The 22,805-nt window shown below is 40.0% G+C and overlaps 1 protein-coding gene across 3 annotated transcripts in view; it reads right to left on the reverse strand.

Moving 5' to 3' along the window:
* Nucleotides 1–2,812: 2,812 nt before the first annotated feature.
* Nucleotides 2,813–22,805, reverse strand: part of XPNPEP3 (X-prolyl aminopeptidase 3) — a 75,229-nt gene continuing 55,236 nt past the window's right edge. For 2 of the 3 annotated variants that reach the window (XM_025458893.3, XM_049115811.1), the window contains 4 exons: nt 18,231–18,316; nt 9,778–9,958; nt 7,732–7,852; nt 2,813–6,324 (listed from right to left, as the gene is read on the reverse strand). In XM_025458893.3, the coding sequence (XP_025314678.1) occupies nt 6,158–6,324; nt 7,732–7,852; nt 9,778–9,958; nt 18,231–18,316 (555 nt within the window). In that variant the 3' untranslated portion in view covers nt 2,813–6,157. The remainder of the gene's footprint in view (nt 6,325–7,731; nt 7,853–9,777; nt 9,959–18,230; nt 18,317–22,805) is intronic. The other variant, XM_025458898.3, reaches the window with a different exon arrangement.

Here is a 22,805-nt window from a genome sequence, read left to right on the forward strand (position 1 = left end):
GGCCAGGGCTCCTTGCAGGTGTAACTCCAGACAGCCGGGCTTTCTGCTTCACATACATGGAATACTTTTGACCTTTGTGGTCAATGCTGGGAGCAGTGTTCTAAAAACGCATGTTCACATTCTGTGAATTATAGCTCTATCATCTTCAAGTATTTTATGTGATTTCAACGCATGTTCACATTCTGTGAATTATAGCTCTATCATCTTCAAATATTTTATGATTCCAATTTGATTAGAAATCCACATTATAAAAAATTTCACATTTGTCAATGAAAGTAGATAGATTAAAATTTTTTAGATTTATTTGACAAGAGTATGAGCACAACCTGGGGGAGGGGCAGAGGGAGAGGGAGAAGGCTCCCCACTGAGCAGCCCAATGCCATGTGGTGCTTGATCCCAGGACCCTGGGATCACCACCCGAGCTTAAGGCAGACCCTTAACCAACTAAGCCACCCAACTGCCCAAGGAGTTAGATTCTTTAAATTTAATTTCAATCATAAATTATTGAGATTTAATCCAAATACCAAATACCGCAAGATGCTTTTCAGAGGTTTTTAAGTATGTTCACAGTTGTGCAGCTGCCACCACCTTCTATCCAGAATATTTTCATCACCTAAAAAGGAAACCCTGTTAGCCATCACTCTCCACTTCCCTCTATCCTCAGATCTTGCAACTACTATTCTACTTTCTAATCTCCATGGATTTGCCTATTCTGGACATTTTATATAAAGGGAGTCATATATTATGTCTTTTGAGTCTGGCTTCTTTCACTTAGTACATTTTCAAGACTCATCTGTGTTGTAGCAGGTATTGGTAATTCATTTTTTTATGGCTGAATATTTCACTGTATGGACATATCACATCTTGTTTATCCATTCATCAGTTCAATCATAAATTTTTATTTTTTAATTTTTTTCAATCATAAATTTTTAAACGATCATAAAAATGGCTTCAAATTTTTGTCAGCTATTTGTACAAATTTCTTGTAGATGGTGATTATGAAGAATGATGCATCACGAATTGTGTATAGGGTTTCAGCCTGTTATACAAAAAAAGTCATGTTCCCACAAGTAGGCTAAGTCTATTGACATTCTGAAAATAATTTCTTACAAGTGTTATACAAATTTAAAACCTTCTATAAAACTTTGTACATGTTATTTTCATCTAATTATATAAAGGATATGGAATGAATTTTTTTCTCTAGGTCATATGTATACATTCCTTAGTCCTCTCAAGTTTATTCCGTTGTGCCATACAAAAAACCCTATCTTTTTATTTGTGCCAGGATGTGAAAAATTTTGGAAGGCACACCTTAGAGAAAGCCTCAGATGTTAAAGATTTTAGTTTTAGGGGAGCCTCTATGGCTCAGTTTTTTAAAATTTTTATTTATTTATGATAGTCACACACACACACACACACAGAGAGGCAGAGACACAGGCAGAGGGAGAAGCAGGCTCCATGCACTGGGAGCCCAACGTGGGATTTGATCCCTGGTCTCCAGGATCGCGCCCTGGGCCAAAGGCAGGCGCCAAACCGCTGCACCACTCAGGGATCCCTATGGCTCAGTTTAAATGTCTGCCTTCAGCTCAGGTCATGATCTCAGGGTCTTGGAATGGAGCCCTACTTAGGGCTCCCTGCTTGGCAAGAAGTCTGCTTCTTCTTCTCCCTCTGCCCCTCCCCTCATTTGTGCTCCCTCCCTCAATTTTTAAAAGATTTTATTTTTAAGTGATCTCAACACCCAACATGGGGCTCAAACTTACAACCTTGAGATCAAGAGTCACATGCTCTACCAAGCGACTAGTCAGGTGCCCCCAGAAAGCCTCAGATTTTAATGAGGATTCCTATTAGGCAAAAAATGACCACACTTATGGCTGTTTATATGGTTAACTGAGAAAGTTAACAAATTTACAATTTTGCAAATTGATCCTACTTCCCTACAAAATTTATCCTTAATAAAATGCTCATGGCCAAAGTTTATGATCTTGAGTGGTATGGGGCTGTCTGGAGACCTGTGGGTTAGTTTTATGGAGTCAACCTTTTCCCTTTTGCTCTCTTGACTAAAGTAATTGAAAAACTGTATATTTAAAGCGTACATCATGAGGATTTGATACACATACACATTGTGAAACGGTGTCCCACCATCTACTTATATAACACATCTATCAACTCAAATATTTTCCCTTTTTATAAGAACATTTAAATTCTACTCTTCTAGCAAATTTCTATTATACAACAGAGTATTATCAACTATAGTTACCATGTTATACATTAGACCATTAAACCAATCTTCTAATGGGCCAGATTGAATTCATTCCCCTCGCCCCCAGCCATGACTGACAGGATCATCTTAAGTTTGAAACAGGATTTTGTGACAGCAGTTAATACTCTATATAATATAATATATATATATATATAAAATATATATACACTTTTTAAAAGATTCTATTTATTTATTCATGAGAGACACAGAGAAAGGCAGAGACATAAGCAGAGGGAGGAGAAGCGGGCTCCTCCTGTTTCTAGGGAGCCCGAGGCAGAACTCCATCCCGGGACTCTAGAACCACGCCCTGGGCCGAAGGCAGACGCTCAACCGCTGAGCCACCTAGGCGTCCCTAAAAAAAAATATTTTTAAAAATTTGTTTATTAATCTCTACCCCCCACATGGGGTTAGAATTCACAACCTCGAGATTAAGAGTTGCATGCTCTCTGGCTGAGCCAGCCAGGCCCACCTCTGTAAAAAATATTTTGTAAAACTAAATATTCTCACATTTAAAGCTGTAAAGTCTAGATTTGAAAATAACACACCCCCATACACTTTTATATTGTTTTATTGCTTATTTTTAAAATGACAGTAATAAATGCTTTTCCCCTGTTGGGGAATGACATACCTATTTTCAGGGGATAGAGCCTTAAAAAAGTAACAGCGTTTTGTCCAAACTGAACTTTCTATAATTGCACAAAGGTCATACAAAGCATTAAGAAATGCTAACAAACACTGCAGTTCTCTCATATCCTCATGAAACCTTGCTTCCAGCCGGGACCCCTGATCTGAGCAGTACTGATGCTCGCACCAAGTTCCTCAGGGACACACAGGCAGTGGTACAATGAAGAGCAGCCAGGAGGACCCATGTGCTTTGTGACAATGGATTTCTGCTCTGATTAAATGTTAGCATTTAACGATGTATTCACCTTCTCGTTATATTAGGAACATTAAACCTCAGCTTCAAGTATATTTTCCCAGGATGAAAACTTAAACCTGACCAGCTTATGTTTTAGGCTACAGATCCCACCTCAGGAAACTAAAATTTAAAAAAAATTAACCTTTATTTTTTTATTTCCTTTATGCTGCCACTATCCTGGGCCCTTACTTTGTTTCTAATACACACACATAAATGAGCTTTATTCTCATTGCTCATATACCAGCTGAGGGATGGCAGACAGGGTCAAACTCAAATCCCAGTTTTGTTCTACTGGTAGCAGTTATTGGAGACACAGGTTACAAAGGAGCCTGAGGTCAACAGCTGGCTTAGTGGGGTAGTCCCTGTGCAGTACTTGTGAGCTCTGACACAGACACAGGAGAAGAGGCAGCACTTCTGTGTCACATATGAGGGCTGGCTTTGAAAAATGTAACACAGCCCAATTTTTCTATCTTAATGAGTAACAATGTCTTCATCTGGGATTTTCTTATTTTATGGATCTTCATCTCAAATTAAGACATCATGTCTATGGTAGGAACTTTCCCTTTCTGACCTTACAAGATTGGTGAAAAAATAATGGTGTTTTGAAAGAAGACCCAGAGAGAACTTTCAGCCACCAGAAGTACCTTCCTAGTGTGGATACCATGGCTGTGGGGAGGGAAAGGTTTCTATTCCAGCAATTGCTACTACTGCATTTCAAATAGAAAACACGGTCTGTTTCCTGATCTACGGAAAAACAGCAATTCTTGAGGCAAACGCACAAAAGTAAGCGACAGAGGCTATCGAGACATGCTTCCTTCACTTAGATGGCATTATTAATGACCCAACCATCTCTCTTTAACTGAGGAAGAAAAACTCCAGTGTAACATTTGAAGGACTTCTGAAAATCCAGGTTTTCATTAGGAGAGCCTGGTGTATATATGAAGTATTTATTATGCTTAGACTTGGAGGAAATGCGGGGCTTGTCTGTAGTATGGCTAAAAATGAATGAGATTCCTGCACTGTGCACCACATGTGCTCAACAAATCCTGAATATGTCAGACAGCCCTCAAACACTATGCCATCTCTCAATGGTTCTGATACTCTGATTCAATGCTTAGCTACTGACTCAAAGGACAACGTGCTTGGGTCAGGGATTAAAAATCACCAGAAGAATTCTGCATAGCCATTCTAAGCAGGGCTCACAACACCTGCAGAACTTGATTAGAATCTAACCAGAAGTCTGTTTCATGTCCAGATGTGCTGCTATACATAAAAGCCACCTAGGCTTTTAGCTAGAAAGTTGAAGACCACTGAAAATAATTTATAGGAAGAAAAGGAAATTCCTTATTCCAGGATTGTAAATGAACTAAGGAAACTCAATTCAAGGAAAGGGTTGTTGGGGCCATAGAAGCCCAGACGGTGAGAAGCTAGAGTTGTGGATCTGTCTTCAGTACCCTTTTAGAAAGGAACATAGGACCGAGAAGTTGGAGGGACGTGGGGAGGACAGGCCCAGGGATTGTGGCTGTCCAGCTGTGTGGCCATCCATTCCCACAGCTGTTTAGCAAAGCCAGAGCATTCAAGGCTGAGCACTGGCAGGACAGCATCTATATCACTCTGATTTATAGCATTATCTTTGTCTCCTGATGAAGTTGCTGCTTGTCTGCTTTTGGCTCTGTACCTTAGGTTTCCCTCATAAGATAGGCAAACCTCTAGCACTGCAAGAGAGTGTTAATCTACCTTGTTTCTTTCTTAAAATATCTCAAATTTATGCTCTATCAACATGTTTTATACATCTTTGGCCTATATCCAGGTTTAATGGAGGTGAACATATTAGTTCTATGACAGAAGCTTCTGAATAAACCATTTGCAATAATCTAGTCCTGTTCACTCTGCAAACTGAGTTCTTGTATGAATGCAGCCAATGCTGTGTTGAGGGAAATAGGACTCTTTCCTACTGCCCTTCCAGTGCTAATATCAGAGAAATAAAAGGATCATAGGATGTTTATGGGTACTGGGTGAGTTCCATATTTTGCACTAGATGACACTGCAGAATGCAACAGGAGCAGCTCTCTGAAAACTGGTGTCATTCCTCTGGCTTCAACAGGGTAAGGGGAGGATCTACCCTTTGCCAGGGCAGCAGGTTCAAGAGTGTGTTATGAGGATCAGTATCCTATGAATCTATAAAGATACCGTGGATGCCTGGGAAAGGAATTTTCTTCAGATTGAGAATGGATGGACAGAGGTACAGTTCTGTAGCAGACATATGTATGTTTTTCTTTCTCTTCCATTTTTTCCCTCATCAAGAATCTAAACACTTTCCAGGCCATCGGCAATGAAACAGCAAGGAAAACTCAAAACTGTTTTAATAGGGTTCGCAGAATCTGGATTGGAGCTGAATGGTGGGATTGCAGGACACCAGTGACAAGGGCTCATATGGCTCCAGTAGATATGTAGTATCTGGAAGAGATGGACAGGAGTTATGGAAGATGTGTACTGGCCACCCACAATCACTGACAGGTGGCTTTTAGTATAGGCAGACAGTGGTGGTTAGCTCAAAATATAAGCATCATAAACAGCTTACGATATTAGGTAGATCTCAGCAAAAGCATAGAAAGGGAAAGAGTTAGAGAAAAGGAGAAAATTTTCTGTATATTTGTGTTAACTGGAATGCATGGACATACATAACCATGATAGTTCTGTACATTTAAAAATTAAACCTGCCTTGGTCATTAATTGTACAGAGTTAATGTTACTAAAGTTGTAGTAACATATCATTCAAAAATTCAATTTTCCAGATTTCTAGCTACTTAAAACAAAGAAAGGTCACATATACATTTTTTTACATTCATACAATTGCCATAATTCCTAAACGGAACATGTGTAGAAACATACACACAGAGACGCTCAGCCAGCACATGTGCACAGATGCGGATCTACACCCCCTCTAAACCTGAGATGCACGTGAGCTGAAGCGAGGGTCAAGAGGCCCTGTTGCATATCTGTTCGATGTCATTCATCTCTTTGGGGCAATCTGCAGAAAGGATGAGAGGTGAATCTTGAGTCACCACTACATCATCTTCAATTCGTACACCAAGACCACGAAACTTCTCTGGGGCATCTCTGTCATCTTCTGGGATATAGATCCCTGAAAAGTAGAAAACAGAACATTCTGTTCTTAATAGGCAGTACCTGGATGATCTGGGACAAGCAAGTTAACCTTCTGTGCTACAACTGGTCTTGTAAAACTGGGATCATAAGAGTATCTGCCTAGAATTGTGGATACTAAATGAGATAGTATATATAGAAGTATGGGGGCACATAATGATCAATACATGTTGGGTGTCATTGCTAGAACTATTACTATAGTTGTTTTGTATACCAACTACTAAGGTTACTTATGAGTATGTCAACATATACTGGGAACCAGCAGATTATATAAATGTATTCTTTCTCTGCCTAATCATCCCTTGGGAAAAGGGAACTTTGCTAAAATAGGGACACAAAACACTTAAAAATATGTTGAAAAAACCTACTTTGCCTGAATAACAACAAGTTGTAGAAATACTCAAATAAACCTGATGTACAGGATATAGTGTAAGAGAGAAACAGGAAGACTTTAACAAACATTTGGAAGATTCTAAGAGCCCACTTTCTAATCATGAAGTCAGATAAGAACAGGTCTTTCCATATTTAAGAAACTGGAAAAAAAACAAAACAAAAACTGGAAACTTCCTCCACTATACTCACACAGATGCTGCCTTGTGATAAAAAGAAAAAGATCAGTGAAGGAATATGTAATTAAACCTTAGGGAAGCACCCGTGTACCAACGAGATTAGAATGAATAAGTATATAAGGCCACAATGTAGGACTTGGGTAGTATAAAGTCAGGTCCCAGCTATAATTTATATACTTTAGAGGTGTAAATACTTGAAATCTACAGCTGAAATCCATTTTCTTGACAAAAACAGAGTTTTTAAAATCACTCCTGTAACATCAATCCTTATACTACACTGTGACCATCACTTCTCTGCTGAATTCTGCCCACTGGCCAGGATCATCAAGCTGGGGACCCATTAGATGGCCAGCTTCCTCTGAAGCTCAGTAAAAAGGACTTAGGTCCTAAGGAGAGTAATGTGGGCAGTTTAGTGTAGTCTGCAGAGGGGATGCAACTGCAAACGTGCTGAGCCTGACCGGCTTTCTGTAGGGAAACACCTGGAGGAGGCATGAGCAGCCCATCACTGCACTGACTAGTATAAACTGGCCCTGGCAAAGGCAGGGTTTAAAAAAAGATTTATTTCTTAATATCTACTTAAAGAAAGTATTCTCCATCTGTTGTTTATTGGAGAAGTCAAATTAAGCAAACTGTGTGATGTTAAATAAGAAAGCTCAAGAAAAAAAATCTCAAAGTTCCCATCTACACTAAAGAGATCTATTTTCCTGTCTCTTCTAATTTAATTATGTCAATTCAGGTAAAAATGAACAACATTTACCTTTCTCTCTGATACTATTATGTGTCTCAAGGGATCAGAGCCTGCTAGCACCCACCCTTACCTGGCTCCACTGTGATTACCATACCAGGCTGTAGAGGGAGGGAACGGGGCATGTCTGGAGTGTCATGGACATCCATCCCGAGGTAGTGGCCAACATGATGAGGGCAGTATTTCCGAGCAGCCTGGAAAAGATAATCACCACAGTGTTATTAGAGCAGCAATGACCCCGTAAGGGGAAAGCAGGGTATGTATAAGGCAGTGAGATATGTGTCAACCTCCCCATAGTTCTGTTGCTTCCATTGAAACTACCCGCAGGGGATCCCTGGGTGGTGCAGCGGTTTAGCGCCTGCCTTTGGCCCAGGGTGCGATCCTGGAGACCCGGGATCGAATCCCACATCGGGCTCCCGGTGCATGGAGCCTGCTTCTCCCTCTGCCTATGTCTCTGCCTCTCTCTCTCTCTCTGTGTGACTATCATAAATAAATAAAAAAAAAAAATTAAAAAAAAAAAAAACAAAAAAAAAGAAACCACCCGCGGGCTAATGCTCCAGAGACTTGATCCACTGCTACCTTCTGAATGCAATTCTACTGATGGCCTTTGAACTAATCCAGATCTCCTTTTCCACTACTTTCTTTTTTTTTTTTTTAATATTTTATTTATTTATTTAGGATAGTCACAGAGAGAGAGAGAGAGAGAGAGAGAGAGGCAGAGACACAGGCAGAGGGAGAAGCAGGCTCCATGCACCGGGAGCCTGACGTGGGATTCGATCCCGGGTCTCCAGGATCGCGCCCTGGGCCAAAGGCAGGCGCCAAACCGCTGCGCCACCCAGGGATCCTCCTTTTCCACTACTTAATACACGACATCCATGTTGACTTGGGTAACCCCAGTAATGACTATGGCAAATGAAAACCTCTTTTCTCGGGGGTGGGGGGGAGGATGATTATGTTAGAATAGTTCTCTTTTCAGTGTTCACAAGTCTTTCTCAGAAAGCTGGCTCTGGAGACCCTGAGTATCTCACAGCAACTTGTGGAGTAGGCACAGAACATCAAATTAACACAGTAATTATTAGGCATTTACCGGCTTGGATATTCCTATCTGTTAATTAGATTTGTTGGCTCCAGCAGGAGGAATTTATAGTGTCTTTCCTACCAATAAAAGAAACTCTGGCAGCCTAAACTTGGAGATGAGATGGCTTAATGGTCTATTTGGCATGGCCACCTGGCATCTTAATTTAAAGCTAAGGTTTTACATTTTTACTAAATATTATTACATTCTAGATGCAGATGAAATTCACTAAAGACGTGGCCCTTGGGGATACTGTTATTCTCACCGATGTCACTGAAGCAACAAACACCCTCCCCCGTGAACTTCTACCTTTTCAAAATCGCCACAAAGGGATTGAGAGTTAACCTCTTTTCCTTTTTGTGTCCTTTTTCACCCTGTCTGCACCAGACTTCATTTTATGTTTTCTACTACCAATTGAGCTACTTACACAGGATGCAATGACTAGAATGTGCTGCCATCTTCTGGGAGAAGTAAGTACTGACACCTTTTGTTTTAATACGTGTTAACTCCAAATCCCTCTTATAGATGAGGAATCACAAAGACTATTTCTAAATCTAATTAGTTTTCTTTCTTTCTTTTTTGAAAATAGATTTTATTTGAGAGAGAGAGAGAGCATGAGAAAGAAAGAGATCACAAGCAGGGGGGCGGGGTAGAGGGAGAAGCCAACTCCTTGGAGCAGGGAGCCCAATGTGGGACCCGATCCCAGGACTCTGGGATCATGACCTGAGCAGAAGGCAGACACTTCACCGACAGAAGGCAGCCTCTAATAGGGTAAAAACTCAGCAGCAGGGATCCCTTGGTGGCGCAGCAGTTTAGCGCCTGCCTTTGGCCCAGGGCGCGATCCTGGAGACCCGGGATCAAATCCCACGTCGGGCTCCCGGTGCATGGAGCCTGCTTCTCCCTCTGCCTATGTCTCTGCCTCTCTCTCTCTCTCTCTCTCTCTCTGTGACTATCATAAATAAATAAAAAACAAAAAACAAAAAACAAAAAACTCAGCAGCACATCAGGTATATTTGAGAGCCAGGGTCACAAGAGGGGTAGTACCTTGAAGGCATTATTTCCCTTAATGTTCTTCACGATTCCCAACTCCTTAAGCTTCTGTGCTATCAGTGTCAGCATCAAGCTGTAAATGTTCTCCAAGCTTGTCCCAGGGGAGCAGAGGGTCAGACAATCTCTCTGTATCTCTAGAACAGCTTCATAGAGTTCTGCCTGAGGTGCTGTGAACCTGGGGAGAGAAAAGCCAAATCACTCACATTTGGAATAATCTCATATTGCAGGAAGTTTGCTTCTAAGTTTGATTAGAAAAACTCCAAGGTGCTAATAAGGGGGCATTGTTGATACTTAATCAGTACCAATGTATCAGTACAGACAAGACCTTAATAGTGCCCTCAATGCTCAACAGGAAGAGCAATAACTCTTTAAAAGAAAAAAAAGATTTCATTCATTCATTCATTCATTCATTCATTCGAGACACAGAAAGAGAGAGGCAGAGACATAGGCAGAGGAAGAAGCAGGCTCCATGGAGGGAGCCTGATGTGGGACTTGATCCCTGAACTCCAGAATCAGGCCCTGAGTCAAAGGCAGACACTCAAAACGCTGAGCCATCCAGGCATCCCAAACAATAACTCTTCGAGCTGGGGCATCAACAGCCTCTCTTTCAAACGATCAGCAGATACACATGAGGTGAGGCTAGCAGATGCACCACCCAGCCATGGATGCAATCGGAGGGCCAGACCAGGCTCATCCTTGATCCTTAATATATATATATTTTTTACCATAAAAACAAAACAAAACAAAGGGATGCACTTCCTGTAGGTAAAGCAGATATCAGAAGATAAACTAGTAGATACTTTGGCTACTAGTAACTTGTAGTTTCTTTCTTTCCTTTTTTAACTTGTAGTTTCTAGGTGTCCTTAGAATAATAATTTCTTTAGCCATCATGGGGAAAAATGAGAAAAAATTAAGCTGGCATGGAATATGATATGTATTTTCTACACTGTTGATGGCAGTGTAAATTAGTATAGCCAACTAAATGAAAGGCCTTAATAATGATACTCACGGGTCAGCCCGGGTGGCTCAGCAGTTTAGCGCTGCCTTCAGCCCAGGGCCTGATCCTGGAGACTCGGGATTGAGTCCCATGTCAGGCTCCCTGCATGGAGCCTGCTTTTCCCTCTGCCTGTGTCTCTGCCTCTCTTTCTCTGTCTGTCGTGAATAAATAAATAAAATCTTAAAAAAAAAAATCCACATATAACTTAAAAAAATACAATAATGATACTCATAAAATTTGAGTTTGTAATTCTGTTCTAAGACTCCATCCTAAAAAAATATTTGGAATTCAAAAAAAGCTGACTATATAAAAATATTTAAAAAAAATAATTTTAACAGATCTGTTCTAAATGTCCCCTCAAAATTCATATGTTGAAGTCCTGTTAGTGTGGCTGTATTTGGAGACAAGGCCTCCAAAAGAAGTAACTAAGGTTACATGAGGTCGTAAGAGTGGAGCCCTATTCTGCTAGAATTAGTGTCTTTATAAGAGACACCACAGCTTACTTTCTCTGGCTCTTCGTGTGGAAGAGGTCACGTGAGTCCACAGCAAGATGGCAACTGCTTAGAGGTCAAGAGAAGAGGCCTCTGGAGGAAACCTACCTTGCTAGTACCTTGATCTTGGACTTTCCAGCCTTCAAAACTGTGAGAAATAAACTTCTGTTGTTTAAGCCACCCAGTCTGTTGTATTTTGTTATGGTAACCTGAGCTGACAAATACACATCCCCTTGGTGCAGTTCAACATATTACTTTGCCTTTTTTATTTCTTTTTTTTTAATAAATTTTTTATTGGTGTTCAATTTACCAACATACAGAATAACACCCAGTGCTCATCCTGTCAAGTGCTTCCCTCAGTGCCCGTCACCCATTCACCCCCACCCCCCGCCCTCCTCCCCTTCCACCACCCCTAGTTCATTTCCCAGAGTTAGGAGTCTTTATGTTCTGTCTCCCTTTCTGCTATTTCCTACCCATTTCTTCTTCCTTCCCTTCTATTCCCTTTCACTATTATTTATATTCCCCAAATGAATGAGAACATATAATGTTTGTCCTTCTCCGATGGACTTACTTCACTCAGCATAATACCCTCCAGTTCCATCCACATTGAAGCAAATGGTGGGTATTTGTTGTTTCTAATGGCTGAGTAATATTCCATTGTATACATAAAACACATCTTCTTTATCCATTCATCTTTCTTTTTTTTTTTTTTAATTTTTATTTATTTGTGATAGTCACAGAGAGAGAGAGAGAATGAGGCAGAGACACAGGCAGAGGGAGAAGCAGGCTCCATGCACCGGGAGCCCGACGTGGGATTCGATCCCGGGTCTCCAGGATCGCGCCCTGGGCCAAAGGCAGGCGCCAAACCGCTGCGCCACCCAGGGATCCCTCCATTCATCTTTCGTTCCAATTTTAGTATATGTGCTGCCGAAGCGAGCACTCCATTCATCTTTCGATGGACACCAAGGCTCCTTCCACAGTTTGGCTATTGTGGACATTGCTGCTATAAACATTGGGGTGCAGGTGTCCCGGCGTTTCATTGCATCTGTATCTTTGGGGTAAATCCCCAGCCTTTTTTATTTCTTACAATTTGGCAGTTGGATCCCAAGAATGAATCAGACTCAGGTTCAATCCCTTTGGCAAGGTTGGCTATATGTAGTACTTGGCAAAATTATAGGAGGCACATAATATCTGATAGTCTCTCTTTGTGATCTTAGTAGCCATGGATCCTTAAGTGCCTATACATTTTTTAAAATAACTTTTTTAATACAGTTTATTTTCAAAAGATTGATTATTTATTTATTTATTTATTTATTTATTTATTTATTCATTCATTCATTCATTCATTCATTCATTCATGAGAGACAGAGAGAGAAAGAGAGGCAGGGACACAGGCAGAGGGAGAAGCAGGCTCCATGCAGGGAGACCAATGTGGGGCTCGATCCAGGGTCTCCAGGATCATGCCCTGGGCTGAAGGCGGCGCTAAACCACTGAGCCACCCGGGCTGCCCTAAGTGCTTATACATTAATGGGTGTTGCAAAATGGCAATAATTTGCATTCTATAATTTCTTTTTCATTCATTTCATGGAAAATTTTTTTTTGGAAAAATTTTTAAAAAGATTTTATTTATTTATTTTACAGAGAAAGAGAGCACATGCAGGGAGAGGGGCAGGTAGAGGGAGAAGGAGAAGCAGGCTCCCTGTTGAGCAGGGAGCCTGATGCAAGGCTTGGCGCTTAACCAACTGAGCCAACTATGTGCCCCCATTTCATGGAATTTTTAAAAAACATTTTATTTATTTATTTGAGGGGGGTAAGAAGAGACAGCAAGAGAGAGAGAGAGAGAGAGAGAGAAAACAAGCAGGGGGAAGAAGAGGGAGAAGCAGACTCTTCACTGAGCAGGGAGACCAATGCGGGGCTCAATCCCAGGACCTCGAGATCATGACCTGAGCGAAGGCAGATAAATGCTTAAGTGACTGAGCCACCCAGGCACCCCTCATGGAGTATTTTTAAAGAGACATTTACTCTATTTGGTTATCCAGTGTCAGAGTTTATGTATGAAAGGTAGGATGAGGGCAGTCCTGGGTCGGGCTCCCTGCATGGAGCCTGCTTCTCCCTCTGCCTGTGTCTCTGCCTCTCTCTCTGTGTATTCTCATGAATAAATAAATAAAATCTTAAAAAAAATAAAATAAAAAGTAGGATGAATATTTCATTCTTTAATTTACCACTTTCCAATATAATGAATTGATTCCCATCATCCTCCGAAGATGAACGATTTTTAAAAAATTATTATGAAAAAAATTATCATTATGAACTCATGAATTTGAACGTATTTGATGGAATGAAGTTATTACCATTATTGAAGCTCAAAGTTTCCTATCTTTGACCTGTGGGACTTCTTCAAGTTCATTCCTGAGTCTTTTTGACACGACCCCATTGGTTTTTTGCTCATTTCCTTGTTATCTGGTATTCTAAGATGTTCCAGGCTTCATCTTATAAATTTCCTGATCCAGATCCGGAGTCAGCCCACTCTCATTTATTTTAGTGAAAAATTATGTTTCAAGATCATAATCAAGGCACTAGCGATACTCACTGCTACTAAGTTGATCATAGTTTCTAGCCTTTTCAGTGGACAAACAGGGAAGGGGAAAAATATATAAAGAAAAAAAATCATTTGAGTTCATATTGGTATCAATTAAAAGTTGAGACTACTGGGATGCCTGGGTGGCTCAGCGGCTAAACATCTGTTTTTGGCTCAGGGAGTGATCCCAGAGTCCCAGGATAGAGTCCCACATCAGGCTTCCTGGATGGAGCCTGTTTCTCTCTCTGCCTATGTTTCTGCCTCTCTCTCTGTGTCTTTCATGAATAAATAAAATTTGAGACTATAGAGCTTTTACATAACCTCTCCATATTTCATTTGCCTTTTTTCTTCCATATTATGCATCGTGGTCCTCAAGGACACAAGGGGGCAGCATTAAAATGATCTTCTTTTGTTTTATTTTTATTTATTTATTTTTAAAAATATTTTATTTATTCATGGGGGGTGGGGGTGGGCAAAGACACAGGCAGAGGGAGAAGCAGGCTCCATGCAGGGAGCCTGACATGGGACTCGATCCCGGGTCTCCAGGATCACACCCCGAGCCGAAAGCAGGCACCAAACCGCTGAGCCACTGGGGCTGCCCTTTCTTTTGTTTTATTATTTGTTTTTACAGTTTGCTTATTTATTTATGTAAATGATCTCTACACTCAACATGGGCTTGAACTCACGACCCTGAGATCAAGAGTTGCATGCTCTTCTGACTGAGCCAACCAAGTGCCCCTCTATCTTTTTTGTTTTAATCCCCTATCACAGACACACACACCAGTCTCAGAATACCAATACAAATATAACAAATCGAAGCGCTGAAAATAGTTTTTTTTTTTAATATGCTCCATCCATTCTCAATTACTACAATGATGTCTTCCTCTTAGCTTCATTTAGTCTTAATTCTATAGTCAACTGTTTCTCATGTTTAGCTCAATGTCTCTAGTCACTTTGGTCATCTGAAGCTCATGCTCTAGCACAGCACTAACTAGTAAACCTTCCTGTGCTGATGTGTTGTCCTGTGTGTTTGTTGTCCAATATGGTACCCACTAGTCACATATGACTGCTGAGCACTTGAAATGTGGCCAGTTCAAGTGAAAAACTAATGTAAATTTGATTAATATTAATTTAAATGTAAGTCATCCCATGGGACTAGTGACTGGTTTTCATATTGGATCACACAGCACTAGCAGATTCCTCATGGGAGTAATTCTTAAGTTCCTTCAGAACAATCTGTGCCCTTTACAGCTAAAAGTTGCTTTTGTTGTATATAAAATCTTTGGCTTAAGCTTTTGTTGAGTATCTCAATATATTACTCTATTTTATAATTGTATAAAACATTGCTTTTGAAAAGTCTGATGATAGGACAGCCCTGGTGGCACAGCGGTTTAGCGCCGCCTGCAGCCCAGGGCATAATCCTGGAGACCTGGGATTGAGTCCCATGTCAGGCTCCCTGCATGGAGCCTGCTTCTCCCTCTGCCTGTGTCTCTGCCTCTCTCTCTCTCGCTCTGTCTCTCTCATGAATAAATAAAATAAAATCTTAAAAAAAAAAGTCTGATGATAATCTAATTTCCTTTCTTTTATAAATTATGTGTTCTTTTTTTCTGGACCCCAAAGGAATTTTTCTTTTTCTTGTAGGTTCAGAATTTCACTAGACTAGGTCTTTGTGTTGCTTTTTCTGGGCTGATATTCTCAGGTAAATGATGTGCTCTTTCAAAAGTAGTTTCAAAATTTTTTTCATTTAAGGAAAATTTTATCGAATTGTAGTTTTTAGGATTGGTTCTCTTCCCTTGCTTTCATTTTCTTCTTCAGAGCTTCCTTTACATGTATGTTCTAACTTCTTTGCCTATTTTAAATACTTGCCATATTCCCTGTGATTTTTTCTCTGTATTTCATTTTGATTTTTAAAGTTTTCTTCCCTTTCATCCTTTCTATTTGTTGTTAAGGCTTTACTTTACTGTACTTCATTGCTAGTGTGTATCTTTCAATCCGGTCTTTTTTCTGGTGTGCTTTTTTATTTTATTTCCATTTCTTTCCTGAGTGTTGTTACTTTGTTTCTGAGATTTTTCCAATTTTGATTTGTGTTGTTCTTTCATGTCTTGAATGATGTGCTTAAAAAACTCTGGCTTGCTTTAAAATAGTAGGCCACTGCTTTGGTTTCTTTTATAGCCACGTCTTTCCGGTATGTTCCCATTTCCTATTATCAGTAGGGATGTTACATGCTCTTCATTCCTTTTCTGCCCTTAATTAACCTTGTATGAGGTTAACCAAGATACGTTTTTATTGCTTATTTTATGTGAAATTAATTTTCCTTAACTTTTAGAATGAGGTAGGATTTAGGAAAGATTTTAACATCACAGAGCTCACACTTCTGTTGTTCTTGTGTAGGGGTAAACAATATGGCAGCTTGCTTTCAATTACTCTCTCCCTCTTTGATTGATTTTTATTTTTTAATATTTTATTTAAATTCAATTTGCCAACATATAGTATAACACCCAGTGCTCATTTTATGTCCTCTCCCCCTTTTTGATTTGGGTATTTCATTCCTTCCTCTTTCTTGTCCCCAACCTCTTTAATTTCGATTCTACTTCCAGCAGTTTCTTAGTGTGAGAAGGGAGCACAGCACCCTCACACTTCCTCAGGACTTTGGAGTGGCAAAATTTTCCCATTTTCAGTTTCTGTTCTCAAATTGGCTCACCATCCTTTCCAGCGAATAGTTGCTGGTTATTTACAAATACCTTTATTCTCAGGTATGTCAGGTAGCTTCCTCTACCTCTACTACTACTGTTTTGTTCTTCTTCCTTCCACACAGACACTGATACCATCTAGGCCTTGTAGTTGTGTAGAGTGTGTTCATAACTGTTTGTATTTAGGATTTAAGTGATATCCTAACACCCAGTGTTTTGTTTTGTTACCTAGTAGCTCTATTATTATTTGACAATTTGGAGAGACTGAACAACTATGCTTTTGCTACCATCTCCCCAGAATCTCTGTTCTTTTTTCTTTTTTTTTTTAAGATTTATTTATTTGAGAGATAGAGTATGAGAGAGAAGAGCATGAGTGGGGTAGGGCACAGAGGGAGAAGCAGGCTCTCCACCAAGCCTGATGTGGGGCACTATCCCAGGACTCCAGGATCATGACCTGAGCTGAAGTCAGATGCCCAAGGAACTGAGCCACCCACACACCCCTCTGGTTCTTATTTTTTAGTTTCTTATTTCTTACTGGGACTCTCCATCTGTTCACTCACTGTACTTATATATGTTCCTTTAACTCTGTGAACATATCTGTAATAGCTGCTTTAAAGTCCTTGTCTGGGGGCACCGGGTGGCTCAGTCTGCCTTTGGCTCAGATCATGATCCCAGGGTCCTGGGTTCCCTCTTGACCCCCCTGGCTAATGCTCTCTCTCTCTCTCAAATAAATAAAATCTTAAAAAGAAAACATAAAGTCCTTGTCTCCTAATTGAAATATCAGGATTATTCAGGATCTGCTTTTATTGACTGCATTTTTCTTGATTATGGATAATTTTCTGATTTTTTCATGCCTAGTAATTTTTTTTAACTGAATACTGGAATTACTTTTGTAATCAGAAAATAATAAATACTTCAACTTTATTTATTTGTCTTTTTGAAAGCTTTATTTTTAAGTAATCTCTACACCTAATGTGGGGCTTGAATACGAAGTACAACTGAAGCTCAAGTCATGTCCTCCACTGACTGAGCCAGCCAGGTACCCCTCAAATTTATTTTTTTCAAATGTGAATGTGGGATCCCTGGGTGGCGCAGCGGTTTAGTGCCTGCCTTTGGCCCAGGGCACGATCCTGGAGACCCGGGATCGAATCCCACATCGGGCTCCCAGTGCATAGAGCCTGCTTCTCCCTCTGCCTATGTCTCTGCCTCTCTCTCTCTGTGTGACTATCATAAATAAATAAAAATTAAAAAAAAAAAATCAAATGTGAATGTGTGTTAACGAGGTGTATCTAAATGCCTGATCCTATGATATGATGAATAAAACAGTCTTAGAGGGGATCCCTGGGTGGCTCAGCAGTTTAGCGCCTGCCTTTGGCCCAGGGCACGATCCTCGAGTCCCGGGATCGAGTCCTGCGTCAGGCTCCCGGCATGGAGCCTGCTTCTCCCTCTGCCTGTGTCTCTGCCTCTCTTTCTCTATCATGAATAAATAAATAAATCTAAATAAATAAATAAATAAATAAATAAATAAATAAATAAATAAATAAAACAGTCTTAGAGAGTAATCAGGAGCTTTGCAAAGGCAGTTAACCTGAGCTAGAGGGGACTTGTATATTTGTTTAGTCATTTATTGCTAATACACCCATATTCCAACTCATACTCCTAAGAAGCAGTGGGATATGTAGAAATCCTACCTGCCATTGACAGGCCAGGTACGGGTTATGTCACTCACATAGCAAGAAGACTCACAACCTCCATCCAGCAGCACCATTTCTCCATCCTGCAACAAAAGTATGATATGTTAAAGTAGGTGACCTTATGGTTGTCACTTGTTTTTTCTAATTTAAACTCTTTGTGTCTTTTATTTTATATATATATTTGAAAAACTAATTTAAAAGAGACTAATCTTGTTTGGTTCCTTCTTACAAGAAATAGCATCTCAATTTTTCAAATGAATTCACATGGACTCAAGAAAGTGGTCACTGCAAGTAGTACATGGGCACAGGAACCACGCTGCTTAGGTATGAATTACTACATGTAAACAGCACATCATAAATGGTACCATTATCACTATTATGTTTAAAAATCCTGGGATCCCTGGGTGGCGCAGCGGTTTGGCGCCTGCCTTTGGCCCAGGGCGCGATCCTGGAGACCCGGGATCGAATCCCACGTCGGGCTCCCAGTGCATGGAGCCTGCTTCTCCCTCTGCCTGTGTCTCTGCCTCTCTCTCTCTCTCTTTCTCTGTGACTATCATAAATAAATAAAAAATTAAAAAAAAAAAAAAGCAAGCTCTTTAAAAAAATAAATAAATAAAAATCCTATATATTTGGTATTCAGGGCCTTATTCAAATACAATTACTCTTAACCATTTAACTTTAGAATATCACTTCTATTTTTGCTCCCCATCAAAATACATATGGGGAAAGAAGAAAACTTTGGGTTTATCTCTCTTTTGTTCTTTACTTGTCATGTTATATTGAAATTATTTATTTATGTCCTTGAAGACAGGGGCACATCTTATTTATATATAAATAAACACACAACTTGGCACATAGTAAAATAATGGTTCAATGGTTATATATATATATATTTAATAACGGCAACTCTGAAGAATGGATGTGGTTTTTGTTTCTGGCAAAATGATAGAATACATTTCTTGTTAGAAAACAGACCCTGAATAAAAATATATTTTACAGGGGATCCCTGGGTGGCTTAGCGGTTTGGCGCCTGCCTTTGGCTCAGGCCGTGATCCTGGAGACCGGGGATCGAGTCCCACATTGGGCTCCCTGCATGGGGCCTGCTTCTCCCTCTGCCTCTCTCTGTGTGTCTTTCATATGAATAAATAAATAAAATCTTAAAAAAAAATATTTTACAAAAAGTTGACATTACATAATGTAAGAGATCTCTTAAAGGCTTTTCTCTCTCTTGAAAAAGGCACCCCATAACTGAAACTAGAGCTGACGGTAGTGATAAGGTAATGGTACAGTATATATAAAAAAGGAGAGGTTGCCCTGAGGTCCTACAGCAAAAATGGGGGGATAATGAGCCAAAGATTCTCATAGGGGATACAAGAGTCCCAGGTTATTAAGACCACTTACTTCTGGCAAAAGTATATTCAAACAACTTCTAGAGGAAATTTCCCCCAAATATGGGCTGGCATGATTTCCAAAAAAAATAACATCAAGCAAATAAAATATGAGCTCTCAACCAAAGGTCGTCAAGCACACAAGGTAGGTCACTGTATGTGAGAGTCAGCAAGAACAACATATATCAAATTTAGATTTTCCAGGACTTCAGATAATGGAATGATTAGATACAGGATAGCTATTACAAAATGTTTAAAGGGATAAAGAACAGGACTACAAAGTTGAATAAGCAACAGTAGACAATTGAAAAGAACTATGCCAATTTGAAAGAAACCAGAAGGAAAGAAAAAACAACTTCTGAACTCAATCACTCAGTAGATGGCTGAAGAAGCAGATTAGACAACTGAAGGGAAACTGGCTTCCTGAAGACAGACCTACCCAATCCCCTAGAATATAACAGAGAGACAAGACAAATGTAAACATGAAAGCTAGCTTACTGGAAACAGAAAGGTCTAACACACATCTACCTGAAACTGTTGAAGGAGCAAATAGAGAGCATGTAGGAGAGCCAATATCTATACCAATGTCTGAGAATTTCCTAGAACCAATGAAGACATGAATAACAGATTCAGGAAGGGGAAGGTATCATAATGACCATGTAAAAATAAATCTATTCTTAGACACATAATAAAACGAAAAAATACCAAAGGAAAAGAAATCGTTTTTAAAAGATTATTCACTTTTTAGAGAGTGCAAGGCTGAGTAAGTGGTGGGGGGAGAGGTGCGGGGGGGGGGGAGGTGGAGAGAGACAGAGTTTTTTTTTTTTTTTTTTAATTTTTTTTTAAAGATTTTATTTATTTATTCATAGAGATGCAGAGAGGGAGTGAGAGGCAGAGAGGCAGAGGGAGAAGCAGGCTCCATGCAGACAGCCTGACGTGGGACTCGATCCAGGGTCTCCAGGATCACGCCCCGGGCTGCAGGCGGCGCTAAACCGCTGCGCCACCGGGGCTGCCCGAGAGACAGAGTCTTAAGGAGACTCCTCACTGAGCACTGAGTCCAAGGTGAGGCTCCATCTTAGGGCCCTGAGATCAGGACTTGAGTCAAAATCAAGAGTTGGATGCCCAACCGACTAAGCTACCCAGGTGCACCCCCCCAAAGGAAAAGAAATCTTAAAGTAGTCAAAACAAAAAGAGATTTCCCATAAGGAATGGTAATTACTGTTTTTGTTTGTTTTCATTTGTTTTAAATATTTTATTTATTTGGGAAGGAGGAAGAGAGCAAGCGCATGAGCACAAGCTCAAGTGGGGGAGAGGCAGAGGGAGAAGCAGGTTCCCCACTGAGCAGGGAACTTGACACTGGCCTGGATCCCAAAACCCCGGGATCATGACCTGAGTTGAAGGCAGACGCTTAACTGACTGAGCCACCCAGGTGCTCCTTGTTTGTTTTTAATCTGCAACACTGAAAGTCAGAAGAAAGGGGAGTGATACATTAATGTTGATGACTAAAATGAATCTAGGATAGTTTCCTTGGCATAGCCATTATCAAGAATTGAGAATGATGATAAAGATATTTTGGCTAAACAAAAATAGAAAATTTTATCAGGCCACAGACCTGCACCTAAAGGATTTTCTTCAGGTTGAAGGAAGGTGATCCCAGGAGGGCCATTTAAGATGTAAGAAGGAAAGGTGAACATGCACGTAAATCTAAACAAACCCTGTCAAAGTGGTTTTGCTTTGGCCTGTTTCTGAGAGGCTGACACAGCTGTGGTAAGCTGGAGGCGGAACCACGGCAGCCTGTTCTGACTGTACAATTCAGCCACATGCCCACCGGGCTCACACTATAGTATGCCCAGATGCCGCAACAGTACCCTGCCTGCATTTCTCACAGATTGCTGAGGACCTTGCCCACAGACTTCACCAGAAAAGGCCCTTGTAAACTTTCAGATAACCAAAGCAAGACTATGACCTAGAAGTTCTCAACTGATTTTCTCTCGGGCCAATTTATCTAATAATGGCAATACTTTTCTTTCCCTGTACAGCTACACTTACGCTTATTCTTCAGTTTTTCAAGAATGGACACTATATTGTTTAGGAATAGACACATAGGGGATAAGATTATGAAGAAAAACAACAACAAAAATGATTGAAACCAAAGTCAAGATGGTAGGAGACAGAGAGGGGGATGTGCTTGAGATTGCTCAGGGGGCTAGTAATGTTCCTCTCGTCCTAGATGATAGATATATGGTTGTTCATTCAAATTTTATTTTTAAACAGTACATTGTATTGATTGTTTTTAATATATGATACACTTAAAAACTAGGAAAACCTTGTGGAATATAATGAAAGTGAGAAATTTATCCTCAGACATTTATAATAAAAAAAGAAGGTTGAAAATTAATGAGTTTAGCATCTAATTTAAGAAGCCAGAAAAAGAACAAGAGAATAAACAAAAAGTAGAAAGGTGAAATTAATAAAGACAAGGGCCCAGTGTAATGGAATAATAAACAAAGATAAAATACCATTAATGATGTGAAAAGTTGGTTTTACAAGAAAAACAAAACTCAGCAAACCTCTGGCAAGATTTCTTTTTTTAGCCAAAGTTTTTGAGATTTAATGTATGCACAGTGAAACATAGAACTTAAGAACATAGAGTTAAGTTAGTATTGTCATATGTATACACCCATGTAACCATGCCATCAGGCCCCTTCCCAGCCAATATTCCTATGAGAAGCAACCACTAATCTGATTTCTATAAACATAGATTAGTTTTGCCCATTTTAGAACTTCATGTAGATGGTATCACATAATTTATAATTTTTTGTGTCTGGTTTATTCACTCAGCATAATGCTTTTGAGATCACTGGTTGGTAGTGCAGTGGTTTGTTCCTTTTTATTTGAAGAATACACCACATGGCAATTTCCTTATCTAATATCCTGGTGATGGATGCCTGGCCTATTAGGAGCGAACCTGCTATGGACATTATTGTACAAGGCATTTTGTGGATCTATGTTTTAATTTTTCCTGAAAAATGGTTATAAATGGAATTACTGGTGCACAGGGCAAATGTATGCTTACTTTTTTTTTTTTTTTTAATATTTTACTTATTTATTTGAGAGAAAGAGTGAGCAAGAGAGAGACCACAAGTAGGGAGAGAGGGAGGAACAGAGGGAGAAGCAGACTCCC

This window comes from Canis lupus, chromosome 10 (assembly GCF_003254725.2).
Source record: "Canis lupus dingo isolate Sandy chromosome 10, ASM325472v2, whole genome shotgun sequence".
Lineage (NCBI taxonomy): Eukaryota > Metazoa > Chordata > Mammalia > Carnivora > Canidae > Canis > Canis lupus.